Source organism: Phocoena sinus, chromosome 2 (genome assembly GCF_008692025.1).
Source record: "Phocoena sinus isolate mPhoSin1 chromosome 2, mPhoSin1.pri, whole genome shotgun sequence".
In the NCBI taxonomy this organism is placed as follows: Eukaryota; Metazoa; Chordata; class Mammalia; order Artiodactyla; family Phocoenidae; genus Phocoena; species Phocoena sinus.
In genome coordinates, this window is record NC_045764.1 from 85,903,564 (window position 1) to 85,920,770 (window position 17,207).

The following is a 17,207-nucleotide window of genomic DNA, read 5'->3' on the forward strand; positions in this document are numbered from 1 at the left end:
TCATTTTTCCAAGCCTTTGCCACATTGGTTTGAATCTGTTCTGTGTATGCACCTCTCAAGGGTTAGTCAGTGTGAGACTTGTGTGTGTGGTTCAGATTTCAGTTAAATTTCCAAATCTTTGCTGGTTTGAGGGTCTGTTCTATGCATGCATAGTTTAGGGCTTACACTGAGGCTGTTTATACACAGAATCCACTATTCCTTTCTCTGGTCCTCCCCTCCCCAGGAATCTTCCTGCACTCTCTCTTTATCATTGGTTTTAGCAATGTGATGTTGATGTAGTTTGTGGTGGTTTTCTTCATGTTTTTTGTGCTTGAGGTTTATTGAGCTTCTAGGCTTTATGGGGTTTTAGTTTTCAGGTAGTAGAAAAATTTTAGTTATGTTTTCAAATATTTTTTCTGTCTCCTCCCCACTTTTCTTCTGGGACTTAACTATAGTTAGGTTAGAAAACTTAATATGCTCTGTGTACTTCTGGTCTTTTTTCTCTCTGTGTTTAAATTTGCTGTGTCTTTACGTCTGTGGATCTTTACTTCTGCCATATTAAATATGCTGTTAATCTCATTGCGTATGTATATTTTTTCAGATGTTTCAATTTGTTGTCTCTAAGTCCAATCTGGGGCATAAAGTCTACTATTTCTCTCCTCATTGTTTTCATGTTTTTTTCTCTACCTTCTTGAACGTATGGAATATACTTAATTGTACTACCTGTGTCATTCGGGTCAGTTTCTCCTGGTTATGGTTTGTATTTCCCTTCTTTCTTTATTTGCATGCTTGGTAAATTTTGATTGGATGCTGGACATTTTGAATTTTATGCTTTAGATTTTGGACTTTATTTAAAAAAATATTGTTATCCTTTTTCTGTGACACACTTAAGTTATCTGGAATTCATTTGATCCTTTCAAGACTTCTTTGTAGGCTTTGTTAGATCAGATTTAGAGCAGCCTTTAATCTGGGGCTAATTTGCCCTTATTACTAAGGCACTATTTGATGCTCTGTGAATTAGGAAGTCTTTCCACTATGGTTCATTTTCCTGTGGTTTTTTTCCCTGGTCTTGAGGTAACTTTCTCACTTGTATCCACAGATCTCCAGAGCTCTCTTTCTGTGTAGCTACCTCTCCCACAGTATTTCTCTCCTCAGATTCTAGACATTTTGGTTTCCCCATACTGAATTCTGCAACTCGGTGAGATTGCTGGACTCTGGGTTTCTTCTTTCTGTGCTACAGGCTGGAAATTCTCCAGGCAGAAAGCTGTAGCAATTTTAGGGCTTACCTTGTTTGTTTTCCTTTTTTCAGGGATCACTCTGATGTGCTGCATGTTGTCTAATGATTGAACACCACCATTTCATATGTTTTATTTGGTTTTCTAGTTTTTTTAAGACAGGAAGATAAATCCGTTCCTTTTAATCCATTATGGCGAGGAACAGAAATACTCATTCCAATTTTTGAATGTATTGACAAACTAAAGTGGGGATTAAGTTAGCATGGCATTTCTTTTTGTTATTTTTTCAGTTGCTCAGATATCCACCTACACTTGTGTTTTAGTAGAAGAGATACAGGAATTGTTGGTTAGGATGACTAGTGTTTTACTCTTCATTTCATCCTTTATTTTCACTTTGTTTCTCTTGGAGTAATGAAGGACATGTATATATAGCATGCAATTTACCAAAAATAAAAATGCATGTCATACTGAAGTTCGTATGGCTGAACTTTCAGTGAGGCAGCAGGACTAAGGTTAAGAAGGGTCTTCCTGTGAATGAACTTATTTCTGTATATGGGGATGTGTCAAAGGCAATATCCTGTGTATGACAAAACTTAAAATTGTTTTTGAAATACCAGTATATAGTTGTATGGGTTACAAAACATGGTTACCACTGCAGCTAGTTGCTTTTAAGGAATAGCCGTGCTTGATTTGTTACTTGATTTAACCTTAGATATGATAATTTTTCCGTTAGTGTTGTACAGCAGGAAGACCCAGCTGAAGAGCTTTCCAAAGATGAGGTCATTCTGACGCTGAAAGCAGAGGTGCAGCGTTTGCTGGGTAGCAACTCCATGAAGCGTCATCTGGTGTCTCAGTTACAAAACAATCTCAAAGACTGTCATAAGAAAATCGAAGATCTCCAAGTGGAGAAGAATGAAAAAAGCATCGAGGTAGAGTTTATAAAATTTATAAAGTTTATAAAAAGCCGTTTTTCATGACTTAATAAAGAAAACACTTACAGTTTTCGCATTTAAATTAAACTTTTGTCTTTCAGGGATTCATTTGACTTTTTTTTTTTTAAGGCAGAATGTTTTCTTTCTTTCTTTATTTTACAAATGACTTTTATTTTATTTTTGGTCGCGCCACGCAGCCTGTGGGATCTGAGTTCCCCTACCAGGGATCGAATCTGCGACCCCTGCAGTGGTAGCTCGGAGTCCTAACCACCGGGCCGCCAGGGGATTCCCCATTTGACTTCTTTATAAGTAAAGTTTAAAGAAAGAAATGCCACTTAAAGGAATATACTTTCTGGTTACTCTTGGCACCTAGTAAATGAGAGGCCAGTTAGGTAAAATTCCTTAACCACAAATCCAAGGAAGCATTCTACATAACCAAGGTGTCTGCATTTCCTCAAGATTGGCTTGTACCAACAGTGCTTTAAAATTTAGTTAAATTCTCCACAGTGAAATCCTCTAGCATTTTGTCTGAGATTTCTCTGGCCCCTGTTCTTAAAATAATAGTCATTCTATATTAAAAAAAAATTAATTCTATGGAGGTGGTGTTACAGGTGGGAAAGGTTGGAATCAGGTATGTCAGAGTCCTTGAAATCCACCTTTATATCCTTCAGTTAGCATCCTTGTTTTACAGATGAGGAAAATGAAGCTGGAGGAATTTGTGACCCTTCTGAGGTGAGAGTCAGTCTTTGGGCAAATTGAAACTAAAATACTGGACTAATTAATAGGTCAAGGTTATTTCTCCAAGATCGTGCTGTCAGAGATCTTTAGGGTTGCCCTCCTTCAACAGCTGACTTTTTCACCCTTCTCTATTTCTAAATCCCAACTCATTTCTATTCCCAGTAGAAAGTAATACATGAAAGAACTAGAAACAAAGAGGAAAGGGAAGGTGAAAAATGAATGTAGGTAGTATATTCCTTTTTCTCCTGGATGGAAATGATATCTTACTTCCTACTTTGGTACTGTTTTATCTCCTGATCCTTAAACTAGGAGTTGTATTCATTAAAACAGTCCTATTAAAGCAAAGTGTGCAAGATATTCTGTGGTGTTTATTATTATGGAATTTTTTGTTTTGTTTTGTTTGTTTGTTTGTTTGTTTTTGGCAGTACGCGGGCCTCTCACTGTTGTGGCCTCTCCCATTGCGGAGCACAGGCTCCGGACGCGCAGGCTCAGCGGCCATGGCTCACGGGCCCAGCCGCTCCGCAGTATGTGGGATCTTCCTGGACTGGGGCGCGAACCCGTGTCCCCTGCATCGGCAGGCGGACTCTCAACCACTGCGCCACCAGGGAAGCCCCTGGAATTTTAATCATGCCTAGTTTGCTTTCCAGAAATAATAGCGTGTTTTCACCGTGAAAGCCCTGCCTGGTTCGGTTCTTTCTTCTGAGTAACTACATTTGATGAGCACATTGATTTCATTGTTAATAACCAAATGAGAAATGGGAGAATGTGCTTTCCCCCAGCACATTTAACATCTTGAAATCAAGCTGTTTTAGCTTTTTCCATGTTTCTTATAAAGGATGGGAATGAAAACTTGCATTAGATTAGAGTTGATCAGTTTAATAAGCATTTTGGTGAGAGTGTGCTAAGAGTAGGAACCTGATTTTGAGTCTGAACCTTAGCTTAGGTATCTTGGTGCTCTCTTTGTTCTATATTGAAATCACTAGTGGCGTTTGCTGTACAGATACACTTTCACATGTGTGGCAATTGCTGGTGGCTATTCCTTGTGTTGTTTTTAGCCTTTCCCTTTGCCTCCATACTCTATAGGCTGTTTCATCAGTGGAGCGAAGGGAACTGTCTCATCTTTCAATACTCTTTTTGCCCAGCTAGCCTTTTGCCATAGTGATTTCTCAGCAGTCTGCATTTGGTTTTTCTTAAAGGGTGACTTCAGCACTTGCTGGTTATGGTGGCTCTGCGTCACCTTACTATATAGGAACCTCTTGGGAGTATTGTCTTGATAATTCTCTACGTGTTTTCTCAGTAGATATTTTCTGAATTTCTACACATATTGACCCACTTCCTAGATGGGGAAGAGGGAGAGGAAGTGGTAATTTAATCAACAGGTGGTCTTGAAATAAGCACTCAAGTTCACAGTCATCTAATTAGCAAATGGCCACCATCAAACCTGGCCTTTGCCTCCTGTTTCCCACATCTTTTCTAATGGAGCTTTCTATTTAGTCTGTAAAGTCGGAAAGCAGGGTTGGGGGTGTATGTGGAGGAAAAGCAAATCATTCAGTTTAAGCTTTTTTTTTTTTTTTTTTTTTTAAGCTACTCTGTGCAAGGTCTTGTGGGATTCAGTGATGAAAGAAAACAATGGCCAAAAAAAAAAAAAGGAACAATGGCCATTCCATGAAGGAACTTAGAATCTAGAACCTCACTATCCAATGGAAATATAATGATGCCACATATGTAACTTAAAATATCTAGTAGTCCCATTAAAATAGGTGAAATTGATTTAAATAATATATTTTATTTAACCTAGTATATACAGAATATTATCTTCTCAGTATGTGATCAGTATAAAATTATTAATGAGATGGTTTATATATTTTATGCGTGTGCTAAGTCCTTGAAATCTGGCACGTATTTTCTCCTTATCGCACATTTCTATTTGGACAAGTCACATTTCAAGTACCCAACAACGATGTGTGCTTAATGGCTACCACAGTCAGTACTACAGATCTGTAAGGAGATGGACATGTTATAACTTTGTGTAATAAGAATTATGCTAATTACAAAGTGCTGTTGAGAAGGAGTAACTAACTGGGCTTGGGCGTGGGGCTGAGGTGGTAAGGTAGCCCTAGTGAAGTCTGTGAGGAGGGAACATTTGACCTCTGTCCTGAAGGATAAATCCAGGCGGGAAGGCGGAAAGGGATATTTCGGCCTTCAGCAGAAGTATGTAAAAAGATGGAGCAAATAAGCAAGAAGTTTATATTATATAAACTCAGTCTTTCTGAAATCTTTAATGAGGCGAAAATCATTCAGTGTCTCAATATCGATTTTTAGAAGAATGATCATGGCTAGCATCAAGTCCCGAGCTTAATGAAATGATGTTGAACTTCTGTGCTTGCTACAGGGATGTTAAGAGAAAAAAACACATTAATTTAAACTTCCCTGGATGCCTTTTTAAAGAGAACTAGGCCATCAAAATCCTAAAGCCTTTCTATGTGTTAAGAAGGGCAGCAAAAATATTTACCATGTAATCTTATTTGGCATGATTCTTTCATAAATGTTTTAAAGGTATTGATGTATTTATTGCTTTATACATACCTTATAGTACATTTTATATCTGTTTCTATCCATCTTATATAAAACAACTTAAAGTTATTACAGAGAGTCCCTTTTTTTGCTTTCATGTCATGTGACTATTCATAGTAGTGCTGTTTTATGACATTTCCAGGATAATATGTGGTGAAAGTGAGGAGTCTGCCCATATATAGCACTATACAGTGATTGGGGGTGGATCAAATACTATGCTGTTCATTCCAGTTGAACTACTGGGCCGTTAAGGCAGAATGTGGCAAAGGCCTTAGGAAAACCAGACTGGCTTACTATCAGTCAGGGACCACATCTACACTGAATTTTTTGTAAGCTTAAGAAATAAAACACAGAGGCTTTTCTGTGTCTGATACTTAATAGAGATCCGTTACCTTACCACAAGCTGTGGTTAAAGCCATACTCTAATTCCAAGGGACTTGATAGGCAGTGTTCAGTACCTAACTCAGAAGGGTCCTAGCTAGAATTTTTTGAGACATAGAAGTTAGGAAGATAGTATGAGAGCTGGTATATTACATTTCTTGTTTTCTTGAAGATAATGTCTTCAGTATACCAGCCTTGGAGAGAGGTTTCGTTGCAGCGTTCAAATTGTCCTTCTCTTTTGAAAGATCTTCGTAAGAGTTTTGTGCCAACAAGTACTGCAAGTACCAAGTCCCTGTGTGCCTGCAGTGTGAAAAAATGTCAAAATTGAGTGTAATAGCTAGCCATGAAGATATTTTTTCAGTGTATCAGTATGATGTTACTTTCATTCTTAGTAATAGAAACTCACCAGTGGGGAAGGAAGCACAAATGAATATTGTAAACTTTAAAAAGTAGAGGCTAAGTTAAAAAAAAAAATGAAAGCCATTCTAATGAGTCAGTAAAATCCTTTAAAGTCTCATTAATATCCCCAAGTCTGGAGCAAAGCTAACAGGGTAGGTATTCTTAGCTCCTCTCTCTTCTGACTGGGGCAGGAGCAGTGGCTTCTAGGAAATGATGGCAGGTGAACCGAGGAAAGTGCAACTTCCTTCTCTGAAGGAAGTGAAGACTGAATTGGAAGACTGAGCCAAAGCCTTCTGTCACCCCATGTAGGAATGAGATACACATACCTCCCTTTCCCCCAATGAGTAGATTGAACCTTGGTACAGAATATTTTTTAAACATTGAAGAAGAGAGCTCAGAGTTCAGGTAAATATAAAACCAACAGGTCAAATAGAGTAGATATTAAAAAAAAAAATCTTTGACCTCTTCAATGAACAAGGAACTTATAAAAATGGATAAAACAATTAGATGGTAAGAGGAAAATGCAAAGTTATATATACGGAAAGATGAAAAACAAATGAACAATGAAGGCATGTAAGAGGTTCCACAAATGCAAATGAAAAAATTGTTGGAGACCCTTTTCCCCATCAAACACAATAATCATTCAAAGACAGTCACAGCCATTGGAGGTAAAGAGAGCTGGACAGACTCTTGCACCACCTGACAGGATACATTTGTATGAACTTTCTGGAAACAATTTACCAAAGACTATCATCATTGTGTACCTATTGAATAAAATGTATGAGTTAACACTGATTAAATACAGAAATAGAATAGATGCTAAACCTAGTGGGCGAGAGTATGATGAGAAATAGAATGTTTGCATAGCCTCAAATGTCTCCCCATAAGATATTAATACTTACTGTTAATTGCAAAACAGTAACTTTACAATGGAGATGCCTGCAGACAGAACCTTTGACCTTCATCAGCTGATCATCACCAGTGATGAGACATATTGATGTCATATGTCTCCTAAAAACACACACACATCACTTCTGTGGCATTCATGCCCAAAATGCATAACGTGAATTTAATAACGAAGTAACATCCGTAAAACTAAATGATTAGCATAGGTACGCTTCAAAAATGTTATGGGTCCGAAAGACAAAGACTGAAGAACTGTCCTAGATCGGAGGAGACTAATGAGACGTGACAACTGCAGGCAGCGTGAAATTGTAGACTGTATCCTGAACCAGGAAAAGGATGTTAGAGGAAAACTGGAAAATTTTGTATAAGGTCTATGGATTGGGTAATAGTATTGCATCCTAGTTAATTTCCTGGTTTTGATAATTGTACCATGGTTATATTGGGGGACAGTAATAAAAGGTATATGGAAATTATTTGTACTGTTTTTGCAATTTCTTTGTTAAGTATGAAATTATTACAAAACTAATGCTTACAATTTTTTATAAACCTGAAAAACTTCTGACTTCTTTTCAACATTTAGACTAAAACAGATACCTCAGAAAAACCAACTAATCAAGTATGGCCTGACTCTTCCGATATGATTGTCAAAGATGATATTCTGCGACTTAAAAGTGAAATTCAGGTTTTACAACAACAAAATCAGGTGATTAAAAAACTTTCCTCTATTTTGTGAGAATTCTCATGACCTCATTCAAAGGACTTTTCAAAAATACAGAGGCAATATGAGTTAGTGGACAAATATATTAGCAGGTGATTAAGGATTCCAGTTATTTCCTTTTACTGCTGGTCATGGGGTAGTATTTTCAACGGAAGGTAAGTTAGTATAATTTCAGTTTTCTGGAATTCCTCTAATTGTCTAGGAATTCAGTATTTCTCTAATGGCATGGCTAATAGAGGTATTCTTTCCTCCTTAGGCAGCCCTTGACCGGAAAGTAAAACCGTGCTTATTGATATGGTTGGGAAGATTATCATATTCTAAGATTTATCATAAAGCATCAGTTAACCAATACTTCTCTGGTTGAATGTTTTCATACATTTAAAAATAAATACAGAATTTTAACCTTTACTCCTATCAGAAAGCTACTTGACAGATAAATGAATCTACACTCTTACAAGGCATGAAGAGAATTCTATAGAATTATGAAAATGATATTATGTCAAATAATGTTATAGGGAAAGAGATAAAGCACAGAGGATATCAGAAAATGAGATTAGACTAGTCAATAAAGATGATGGGTATTTCCTCTAAATACTTTATTCTTTTGTATTTAGGAGCTTAAAGAAACTGAAGAAAATCTGAGACATACAAATCAAGACTTATGCAATCAAATGAGACAAATGGTACAAGATTTTGACCGTGATAAACAAGAAGCTGTGGATAGGTGAGGTCTAGACAGAGGCCTGATGTCTGTCTTCTGGGCTCTCCTTCCCTTCTCTCTCCTGATAACGCCCCCCAAGAAAAGATTCGAGAGAAATGATGGTGTGAACCCTCCCTATTGAGATCATAAATTGGAGAAGATGAATCCCTGGCTTCTCAAATTAGAATTTGGAACACATCTTCCATAGAAATAATGTTATGTAGTGAGTTGAGTTCTACAGAACACATCCAAACTGTAGTTCATTGAAACAGTAGAGCTTAATGGCTTAACTATTTTTTATAAGGAAGAAACGTGTGGGAGGAAATATGTCTTCTAAATAGGAAATCATGAACTTCGAAACAGACTTTTGGAACATAACTTACGTGTGAGTTGGTTACTTTAGTATTTGTGTTTAATATAGATAACTTGGAATTTTGGAACCACACCCTCTATTATTTCAATTGGCTTTTTATAAACAGAAGTCCTCAACACAGACTATTATACTCTGTTTGAAGGACTGGGGCATTTCTCACATCCAGGTTTCTAATTTTTCTCTAGAAACATTTGAAGAAAGAAAATTTTGAAGATTCTTATAAGATCATCTATTGAAAGCTAATTATTACCACTTTGGGTTGGGGAAGACCAATCTGATCTTAACTGTACTTTGCACTAGAAGGAGGGCGTGGGAAGGAAGGGAGGGAAAAAAGTTCGTCTCCGTGTTTCTGGTAGTGCTGGCCCTGCCTTAGATTCCGCTGTCTGCTGTCTGTTTCTAGGTGTGAGAGGACTTACCAGCAACACCATGAAGCCATGAAAGCCCAAATACGTGAAAGCCTGTTAGCAAAGCATGCTTTGGAGAAGCAGCAGCTCTTTGAGGTTTATGAGGGAGCTCGCTTGCAACTTAGGTGAGAATGAAAGGGTTTAGCTGCCCCTGAAGCTGTAGAGACAACATTCTCTTATTCCATTGTTTAGAGGAAAATTGTCTGTTCTGCAGCCTTATATTTAGTTGCTGGTTTTGTGTGTCCAAGGTCTGACTTAGATAAGGTGAATAAGGAGATGGCGGCCGTGCAGGAATGTTACCTGGAAGTGTGCAGAGAGAAAGATAATCTAGAAGCAACTCTCAGGAAGACCATGGAAAAGGAGCAACAGGCTCAAGAGAAGAAGGTACAGGACAAGTCTGTGTTGTGTTCACTTCATTTCATTTCTCACTGAAACCAGTACACTCACTCTCCTGTGAAACAGGGAAGCCTTCTGTAGAAGTCTTCACGTTTGGCTGTTTCACACTAATTCAGCTCACAAAGTACAGTAAATATTGAAATGATTATTAAAGCCCTAGCAGAAAATGGCATACCCATAGGAGAAAGTGATTCGTCCTTATAGATTTATTCTAAGAGGCAAAAGAGCATTCTAAAAATAAGCAAGGTGGGACTTCCCTGGTGGCGCAGTGGTTGAGAGTCCGCCTGCCGATGCAGGGGACGCGGGTTCGTGCCCCGGTCCGGGAAGATCCCACATGCCGCAGAGCGGCTGGGCCCGTGAGCCGTGGTCGCTGAGCCTGCGCGTCCGGAGCCCGTGCTCCGCAACGGGAGAGGCCACAGCAGTGAGAGGCCCGCGTACCGCAAAACAAACAAACAAAACCAACAAGGTGGACCCGAGTACTGTGAGTCTGAAACCCAGGGATCCTCGTTTTGCATGTTTGTTTGCTGCCCAAGTGATTCTATACAGTCCTGTGTGCACTGCATGGATGTTTTCCTCTGACCCATTTCTGTCAGGACTTAAGCATCCTTTTATTCTGGGGAAAAGGGCAGGAGTTTGAACTTGGGTCTCATGATAGGGAAGGTGGGGTTGTGGAGCTGTAGAGAGGAAAGTCGCTGTGAGTGTGACCTCTTTCCAGGGAGTTCTCATCGTCCCGGAAAGCTGGAGGGGCTGCAGTATCCTCTCTACTCCTGCCTGAATCTTCCAGGTTGCCCTTGGTGAGTGTCCAGGAGTGAAATCACACGTAAACAGTTGCCCCTCCTGTCTTCTTCCTCGTCCTGGCTCAAGCCTCATCCAGACACACGTCTGCCTCTCCCTTCCCCTTGAGACCAGCCTGCAGACCACAATTTGAAAGCCACCTGCATCAAGATTAGACAATATTTTTGGGGGCTTCCCTGGTGGCGCAGTGGTTGAGAGTCCGCCTGCCAGTGCAGGGGGCGCGGGTTCGTGCCCCGGTCCGGGAGGATCCCACGTGCCGCGGAGCGGCTGGGCCCGTGAGCCATGGCCGCTGGGCCTGTGTGTCCGGAGCCTGTGCTCTGCAGCGGGAGAGGCCACAGCGGTGAGAGGCCCGCGTACCGCAAAAAAAAAAAAAAAAAAAAGATTAGACAATATTTTTAAAGGCTCTAGTAAATGTTCTATATACAGAGTTTCTGAGTAAGTTATAGTGAAGCTGACTATTGCTACCACAGACTTAAAGAGCAGTGAGGAATCCAGGTCACTTAACATTTTGATTATTTTTGAATAGATTAATATGGTAGAAAAACATGCCATGTATACATACCATCTAGTGGAAAAAGAGCTAAGGGGAGCTGTTTTAGTTAGTGCCAGCAGTATGAAAGTTAGAAGGGATCTTAAATTACCTAGAAATTAAAGACTTAGCTCAGTAATGTTTAAAAAAATTAAAATAGGGAGAAGATCTAGTGTGATTCTTTTCTTTCTTTCTTTAAATATATAAATTGGCAAGAACATAAGAGCAGTTCTCTCAAAGAGGTCATTCTTTTCAGGAATATATTTCCTGGTACTTTTAAAAGAATCAATTTGGCTGTAAAATTGAATCTCACGTAATTGGTCAGTTGCAGTTAATAGCTGCTACTGACTGATACTTTGGCTCATGAATGCTTGTGCACTGGGGCAAGAAGGAAAGTTAAAACTGCTATTTGGCCCTTTTCCAAAAACACTTACTGGTTAAATTTTTTTTTATTAATTTTTAAATTGCCATACAGTAAAATTGACTCTTTTTCATTTGGTGTCCAGTTTTATAAATTTTTAACCCATGTATGGATTGAAACAGAATAGTTTCATCACCCTAAAAAACTCCCTTGTGCCATCCCCTTGTAGTTATACCCATCCCCCCACTTAAAGGGCCAGTGTACTTAAAGCATTAAAAATTTAATTTCTTCCTTCTCTGGGAATTCTTTAGTTTTTTATTTAGATTTATACAAGCTCTTTACATAGCTTAATAGCCTTCATAAGCTTACTAAACTCGAGCAAGCTAGGGAACTGTTAGGGTAGTCCTTCTCTGCAAGATGTAAGCCATTTTCCCTGCAGCTGATCTTCAGGTCTGGAGCTTTGGATACAGACTGTATAAGACAGGCAATGCCGAGAGTCCCTGGTTGTATTTTCCTGTTTCATATGTGCTCTTTTCTGAAACACTTGTTGAGACAGGCTGCAGGTTAAGTACAAGTTCAATTCCAAATTGCAAAGATTTTAACACAGACTTTCCTCACATGTTAACCTGGCTTGTTCGGAGAAGGGGGAATAAAGTCATAAACAAAGGACCCTTCAAACTGGGTAGTAATCAGTAGAGGCTGTGAATCTGTAGACAAAGCAAAGATGATCGATATTCCTATTCATAATGCCATTCCTACACACACTAAGGCTCATTTATACAATTGTAATCACGGTAAGTCAGTCCTTAGAAGTTAGAGTTTTTTGACTGTCTGAGGCATGCAAAACAAGTTTAAACATTTTAAAACTATCCAAATATTTCCTTCCCTCGTGTGATAAAAACTTTTTGAATTAGATATTCCTGTAATATGTTCAAATGGCGGATTCCTATGACCAATAAATTTATTGCTTTTCTTCTGTAAAGAGCGGGAAGCAAAGTTTTCCTCACTGTGGTGGATTGCAAAAATGGCCACATATTCTTCCTATCCCTGAATGCGTGTCTCTTTGCAATGTGGCTTTGTAGCTATTCTCAGTTACAGATAGTCTGTTTCTCATCCGTTGACTCTGACCTTGGCCAAATGACTGACTTTGGCTAATGGGATATTAGTTAACATTATGTAAAAAGACACTTAGAAAGCTTTTATGCATTGGTCCTTGTAAGCGTGATACTCTTAGGAACCCTTTGACCAAGCACCATGTGAAGGATCAGGGATAACCTGCTAGATGATGACACATGTGACCAAGTCACTGCATCATCCTGGCAGACATTGAACTAACCACCAGACATATGAGTGTCACCATCTTAGACCATTGTAGCCTCAGTTGTCTGCAGAAATCAGCTGAGTGGACTCAGACCAGAACCACTGCCCAGCTGATCCACAGAATCATGAGAAATAATAGGTGTTCGTTGTTCTGAGTCTCTGTATGGTCTGGTTTACTATGTAGTTACGCTAACTAATATACTCACAAACATACAAACACACGGAAAATTGGTAGCAGTTTTCTTCTTCGGGTCAAAAGGAAATGCAGATACATATGGAAACAACTCCTAAAGGATAGACATACACAGATAAGACAGTTTGGGGATTACTTCTACAGTCAAACAAAAATAATAATAGTGATATATGATGTTTGATGTGACAGTGGACAACTTTCTCAGCCATGTGGATGAGCCTGTCCTATAATCTTAGTACAACTGCACTCCCCATGACCTGACTGAAGAAATGGGTCCCTCAGTCACCGGAGGTTTTCCAAAATCATGCAACACTGAACAAACATGGATATTATCTTCTTGGCATGTGCCAGTGGTGGAGAAGACTAAGATAGCAATTAAGACAGAAATAATCCAGGTCAGCTATGAACTGGAAAAAAATCCAGACAACCAGATAGTCAGGAATCAGAAATAATGCCAAAGAGACACAGAGCAAAAGCTCGGTTGCCATGTAGCATTAGTTATGTGAGGTATACTTCCTTGGTATTGTAGTTTGTGGGCTTCACTGTGTTTCTTCTCATAGCATCTTGGTAGGACCTCCAGAAAACCATTTCAAAAATTTTTCAAACAGAAACTCTCATAGATAATTTTGATCCCTGAGTAGAGGTTTTTTTTTTGTTTTTTTTTTTTTTTTTTTTTTAAAACTGAGCCAACCTTTTTTTTTAAACCCCACATTTGTTTATTTATTTATTCTTGGCTGTGTTGGGTCTTCGTTTCTGTGCGAGGGCTTTCTCTAGTTGTGGCAAAGGGGGGCCACTCTTCATCGCAGTGCGCGGGCCTCTCACTGTCGCAGCCTCTCTTGTTGCGGAGCACAGGCTCCAGACGCGCAGGCTCAGTAGTTGTGGCTCACGGGCCTAGTTGCTCCGTGGCATGTGGGATCTTCCCAGACCAGGGCTCGAACCCATGTCCCCTGCACTAGCAGGCAGATTCTCAACCACTGCGCCACCAGGGAAGCCCCTGAGTAGAGGTTTATTAGAGTTTTCAGATCAACTGGGTTCCTAGAATAAATAGGGAATATTATATGAATAGTTCCAATTGTTAAATTTTAACTGACACTTGAATGTTCTTATTTGATAATGCTTCAGCTAGTTTTGATAAAAAAATTTTATACCAGTCTGGGTTTTATTGAAGGATGCATAGCTTTTAGGATAGAACAGTAATTTTTGGCCTATCTCTGAATACAGGTTTTTCAGAAATACAAATTTTTCTGGGCTGTGATACATTATGCGTCTCATTATGTGTGGGGTGTAAACATAAATGTCAGTTTCACCTTTAAAAATAGTATTTGGTCCTGTGGGAATGTATTTATTGTATTAGATGCCTTTTCATTTAATACAACCACCTGTAAATTTTTTGTCCAAATATTTGAGATGTAGGCAGGTTTTTACAAGACAGTTTATTCAACTGATTGAGTTAGCATATAGGAAGATCACTTGTCTCTGTTGCTGTTGTCTATTACATGCATATAACTATTATTTCATAAGCTTGACTTGGAGAATATTAGTGTCATATGAGATATTTATTTGAATTTTCTTTAAAGAGACAGCTATTGGAGGAAAGAGAAGAGTATGTAAGGAAACTGCATGTGGAACTTGAAGAAAAGTACCAAGATACGCTTATGATGGAAAAGGACAAGTGGCTGAAAGAACAAGAAAATGATATTAAACAGCAGTTGGAAAATGAAGTGATGTTAGCCAAAGCACACTGGGTTAAGGAACAGAAAGAGGTGTGGGTTAAAATTTCTTTCTAGGGCTTCCCTGGTGGCGCAGTGGTTGAGAGTCCGCCTACTGATGCAGGGGACATGGGTTCGTGCCCCGGTCTGGGAGGATCCCACATGCCGCGGAGCGGCTGGGCCCGTGAGCCATGGCCGCTGAGCCTGCGCGTCCGGAGCCTGTGCTCCGCAACGGGAGAGGCCACAACAGTGAGAGGCCCGTGTACCGCAAAAAAAAAAAAAAAAAAAAAAAATTTCTTGTCATCATGTTTAAAAAAAATGTAGTATTAACTGTTGAGAGACAGCTCTTCTTGAACTGACATTATTTTTAATTGCCAGGTACATACATAATCACTCATTTTACTTCTCAGAATTGGCCTATTAGCAGCTTACTCACACCCATTTTATTTTTTAAAACTTCCTACCTCTTGACTCTTCAGCCCAATTCAGGATATAATGTTGTTGTTTTTTTTAAGAATTAAAAAAATATTTTATTTTTGGTTGTGTTGAGCCTTCGTTGCTGCATGCTGGCTTTCTCTAGTTGTGTTGAACGGGGGCTACTCTTCATTACGGTGCGTGGGCTTCTCATTGCGGTGGCTTCTCTTGTTGTGGAGCACGGGCTCTAGAGTGCAGGCTCAGTAGTTGTGGCACACGGGATTAGTGGCTCCGTGGCATGTGGGATCTTCCTGGACCAAGGATCAAACGCATGTCCCCTGCATTAGCAGGTGGATTCTTAACCACTGGGCCACCAGGGTAGTCCCTATAATGGGTTTTGAGGAGGACGTTTTCTGATTCCTCAAAAATGAAACGGTGATCAAATTTCGCATTGTGAAATGATTCTGATAACTCTAGACCAATATAATTAACAAATAATTAACGTACACTGTGGATCAGAAGAAAGAAGTAATGACTGGGTAGGCTTAGAAGCACAAAACTTTACTTCTATTTCCTAAGTAGCAAGTGAGATTAGAAAATGCTCATAGTTTCCAAGAAAATTAAGAACCAAATTACGATCTTAAAAACCTAGTTGAAAGTGCAATAAGTTCTCAAACTAGGTTCTTCTGACCCCAAGATTGCTATTAATCGGGGTTGGAGCTATTTCAAGATGGAATCATACACCATTGTCCTGTCTTTTGACCTCCCTACTACTCATCTCCTCTCCTCTCCCCCAAATCTCATCAATCTAGTGCTGGCACCTGAAATTCTTTTACTAGTCATTTTTTAACATAAAAGTATATATTATGGAATATATCTAGCCAAATATCTATAAAAAAATATGAATGGGGCTTCCCTGGTGGTGCAGTGGTTAAGAATCTGCCTGCCAATGCAGGGGACACAGGTTCAAGCCCTGGTCCAGGAAGACCCCACATGCCGTGGAGCAACTAAGCCTATGTGCCACAACTACTGAGTCTGTGCTCTAGAGCCTGTGAGCCACAACTACTGAGCCTGCGAGCCACAACTACTGAACCCATGTGCCACAACTACTGAAGCCCACACACCTAGAGGCCATGCTCCGCAACAAGAGAAGCCACCGCAATGAGAAGCCTGTGCACCGCAATGAAGAGTAGCCCCCACCCACTGCAACTAGAGAAAGCCTGTGTGCAGCAACGAAGACCCAACGCAGCCAAAAATAAATAAATAAACTTATTTTTAAAAAATATGGATGACGCAAAACAAATCCCCTATTTTTACATTGCTGCAAATTGTTTTTTAGTTGGATTTGCTAACCAGTTATTTACCAGGGGAGTGAGAGAGAGAGCTAATGTTTTTGTGTTTTGTCAGGAAAGCATAAAGCATAGAGCAAAATAGGCCACACAAGATGACCTTTTTGAGAGAAGCAATACAACCAGGGGCTGTGGTAGCCAGGGAAGCTGTCTGAGAACTCTGGATACCCAGGAGGTGGGAAACAGGAAAAGGGAAAAGCAAATTTTGCTATTTCACAGTTTTGCCCAGTACTAATTATGTTTGGGTCCATCCCACTACACTGTTGAAAGTAGAATCACTAAGGCATCCTTCCAATAATGCCCTCCTCTTTTTTTTTTCTTTCTGGTACGCGGGCCTCTCACTGTGGTGGCCTCTCCCGTTGCGGAGCACAGGCTCCGGACGCGCAGGCTCAGCGGCCATGGCTCACAGGCCCAGCCACTCCGCGGCATGTGGGATCCTCCCGGACCGGGGCACGAACCCGTGTCCCCTGCATCGGCAAGTGGACTCTCAACCAGTGGGCCACCAGGGAAGCCCATGCCCTCCTCTTGAACGCAGTTGACTGAGTACAATTTCATATCACAAGAAACAAGATTCTAATGTGTCCAAATAAGTAAAAATGTTTTTTAGATTGTTCAATTTTAGTTTCATTAATTATGCTTACCCAGTGCCTGCTTTGTGGAAAGCCTGGTACTGATGGAAAATCACATATTAATAGTAGAAGTTTTCTTTGTTGTTTTTTTATCATGCGATCATTGTAGTGGCCATGTCAAAGCTTCCAGAAGGTCGCATCTTGAGAGCAAGATAGCCTGACCTTACACAATA

The 17,207-nt window shown here is 39.8% G+C and overlaps 1 protein-coding gene across 5 annotated transcripts in view; it reads left to right on the top strand.

Annotated features, from left to right (window-relative positions):
• The window catches only part of CEP152 (centrosomal protein 152), a 98,813-nt gene that overhangs the window by 50,949 nt on the left and 30,657 nt on the right, over window positions 1–17,207 (top strand). For 3 of the 5 annotated variants that reach the window (XM_032624865.1, XM_032624867.1, XM_032624866.1), the window contains exons 13-18: window positions 1,948–2,143; window positions 7,725–7,847; window positions 8,477–8,586; window positions 9,336–9,464; window positions 9,588–9,723; window positions 14,511–14,696. In XM_032624865.1, the coding sequence (XP_032480756.1) occupies window positions 1,948–2,143; window positions 7,725–7,847; window positions 8,477–8,586; window positions 9,336–9,464; window positions 9,588–9,723; window positions 14,511–14,696 (880 nt within the window). The remainder of the gene's footprint in view (window positions 1–1,947; window positions 2,144–7,724; window positions 7,848–8,476; window positions 8,587–9,335; window positions 9,465–9,587; window positions 9,724–14,510; window positions 14,697–17,207) is intronic. The other 2 variants (XM_032624868.1, XM_032624869.1) reach the window with 1 other exon arrangement.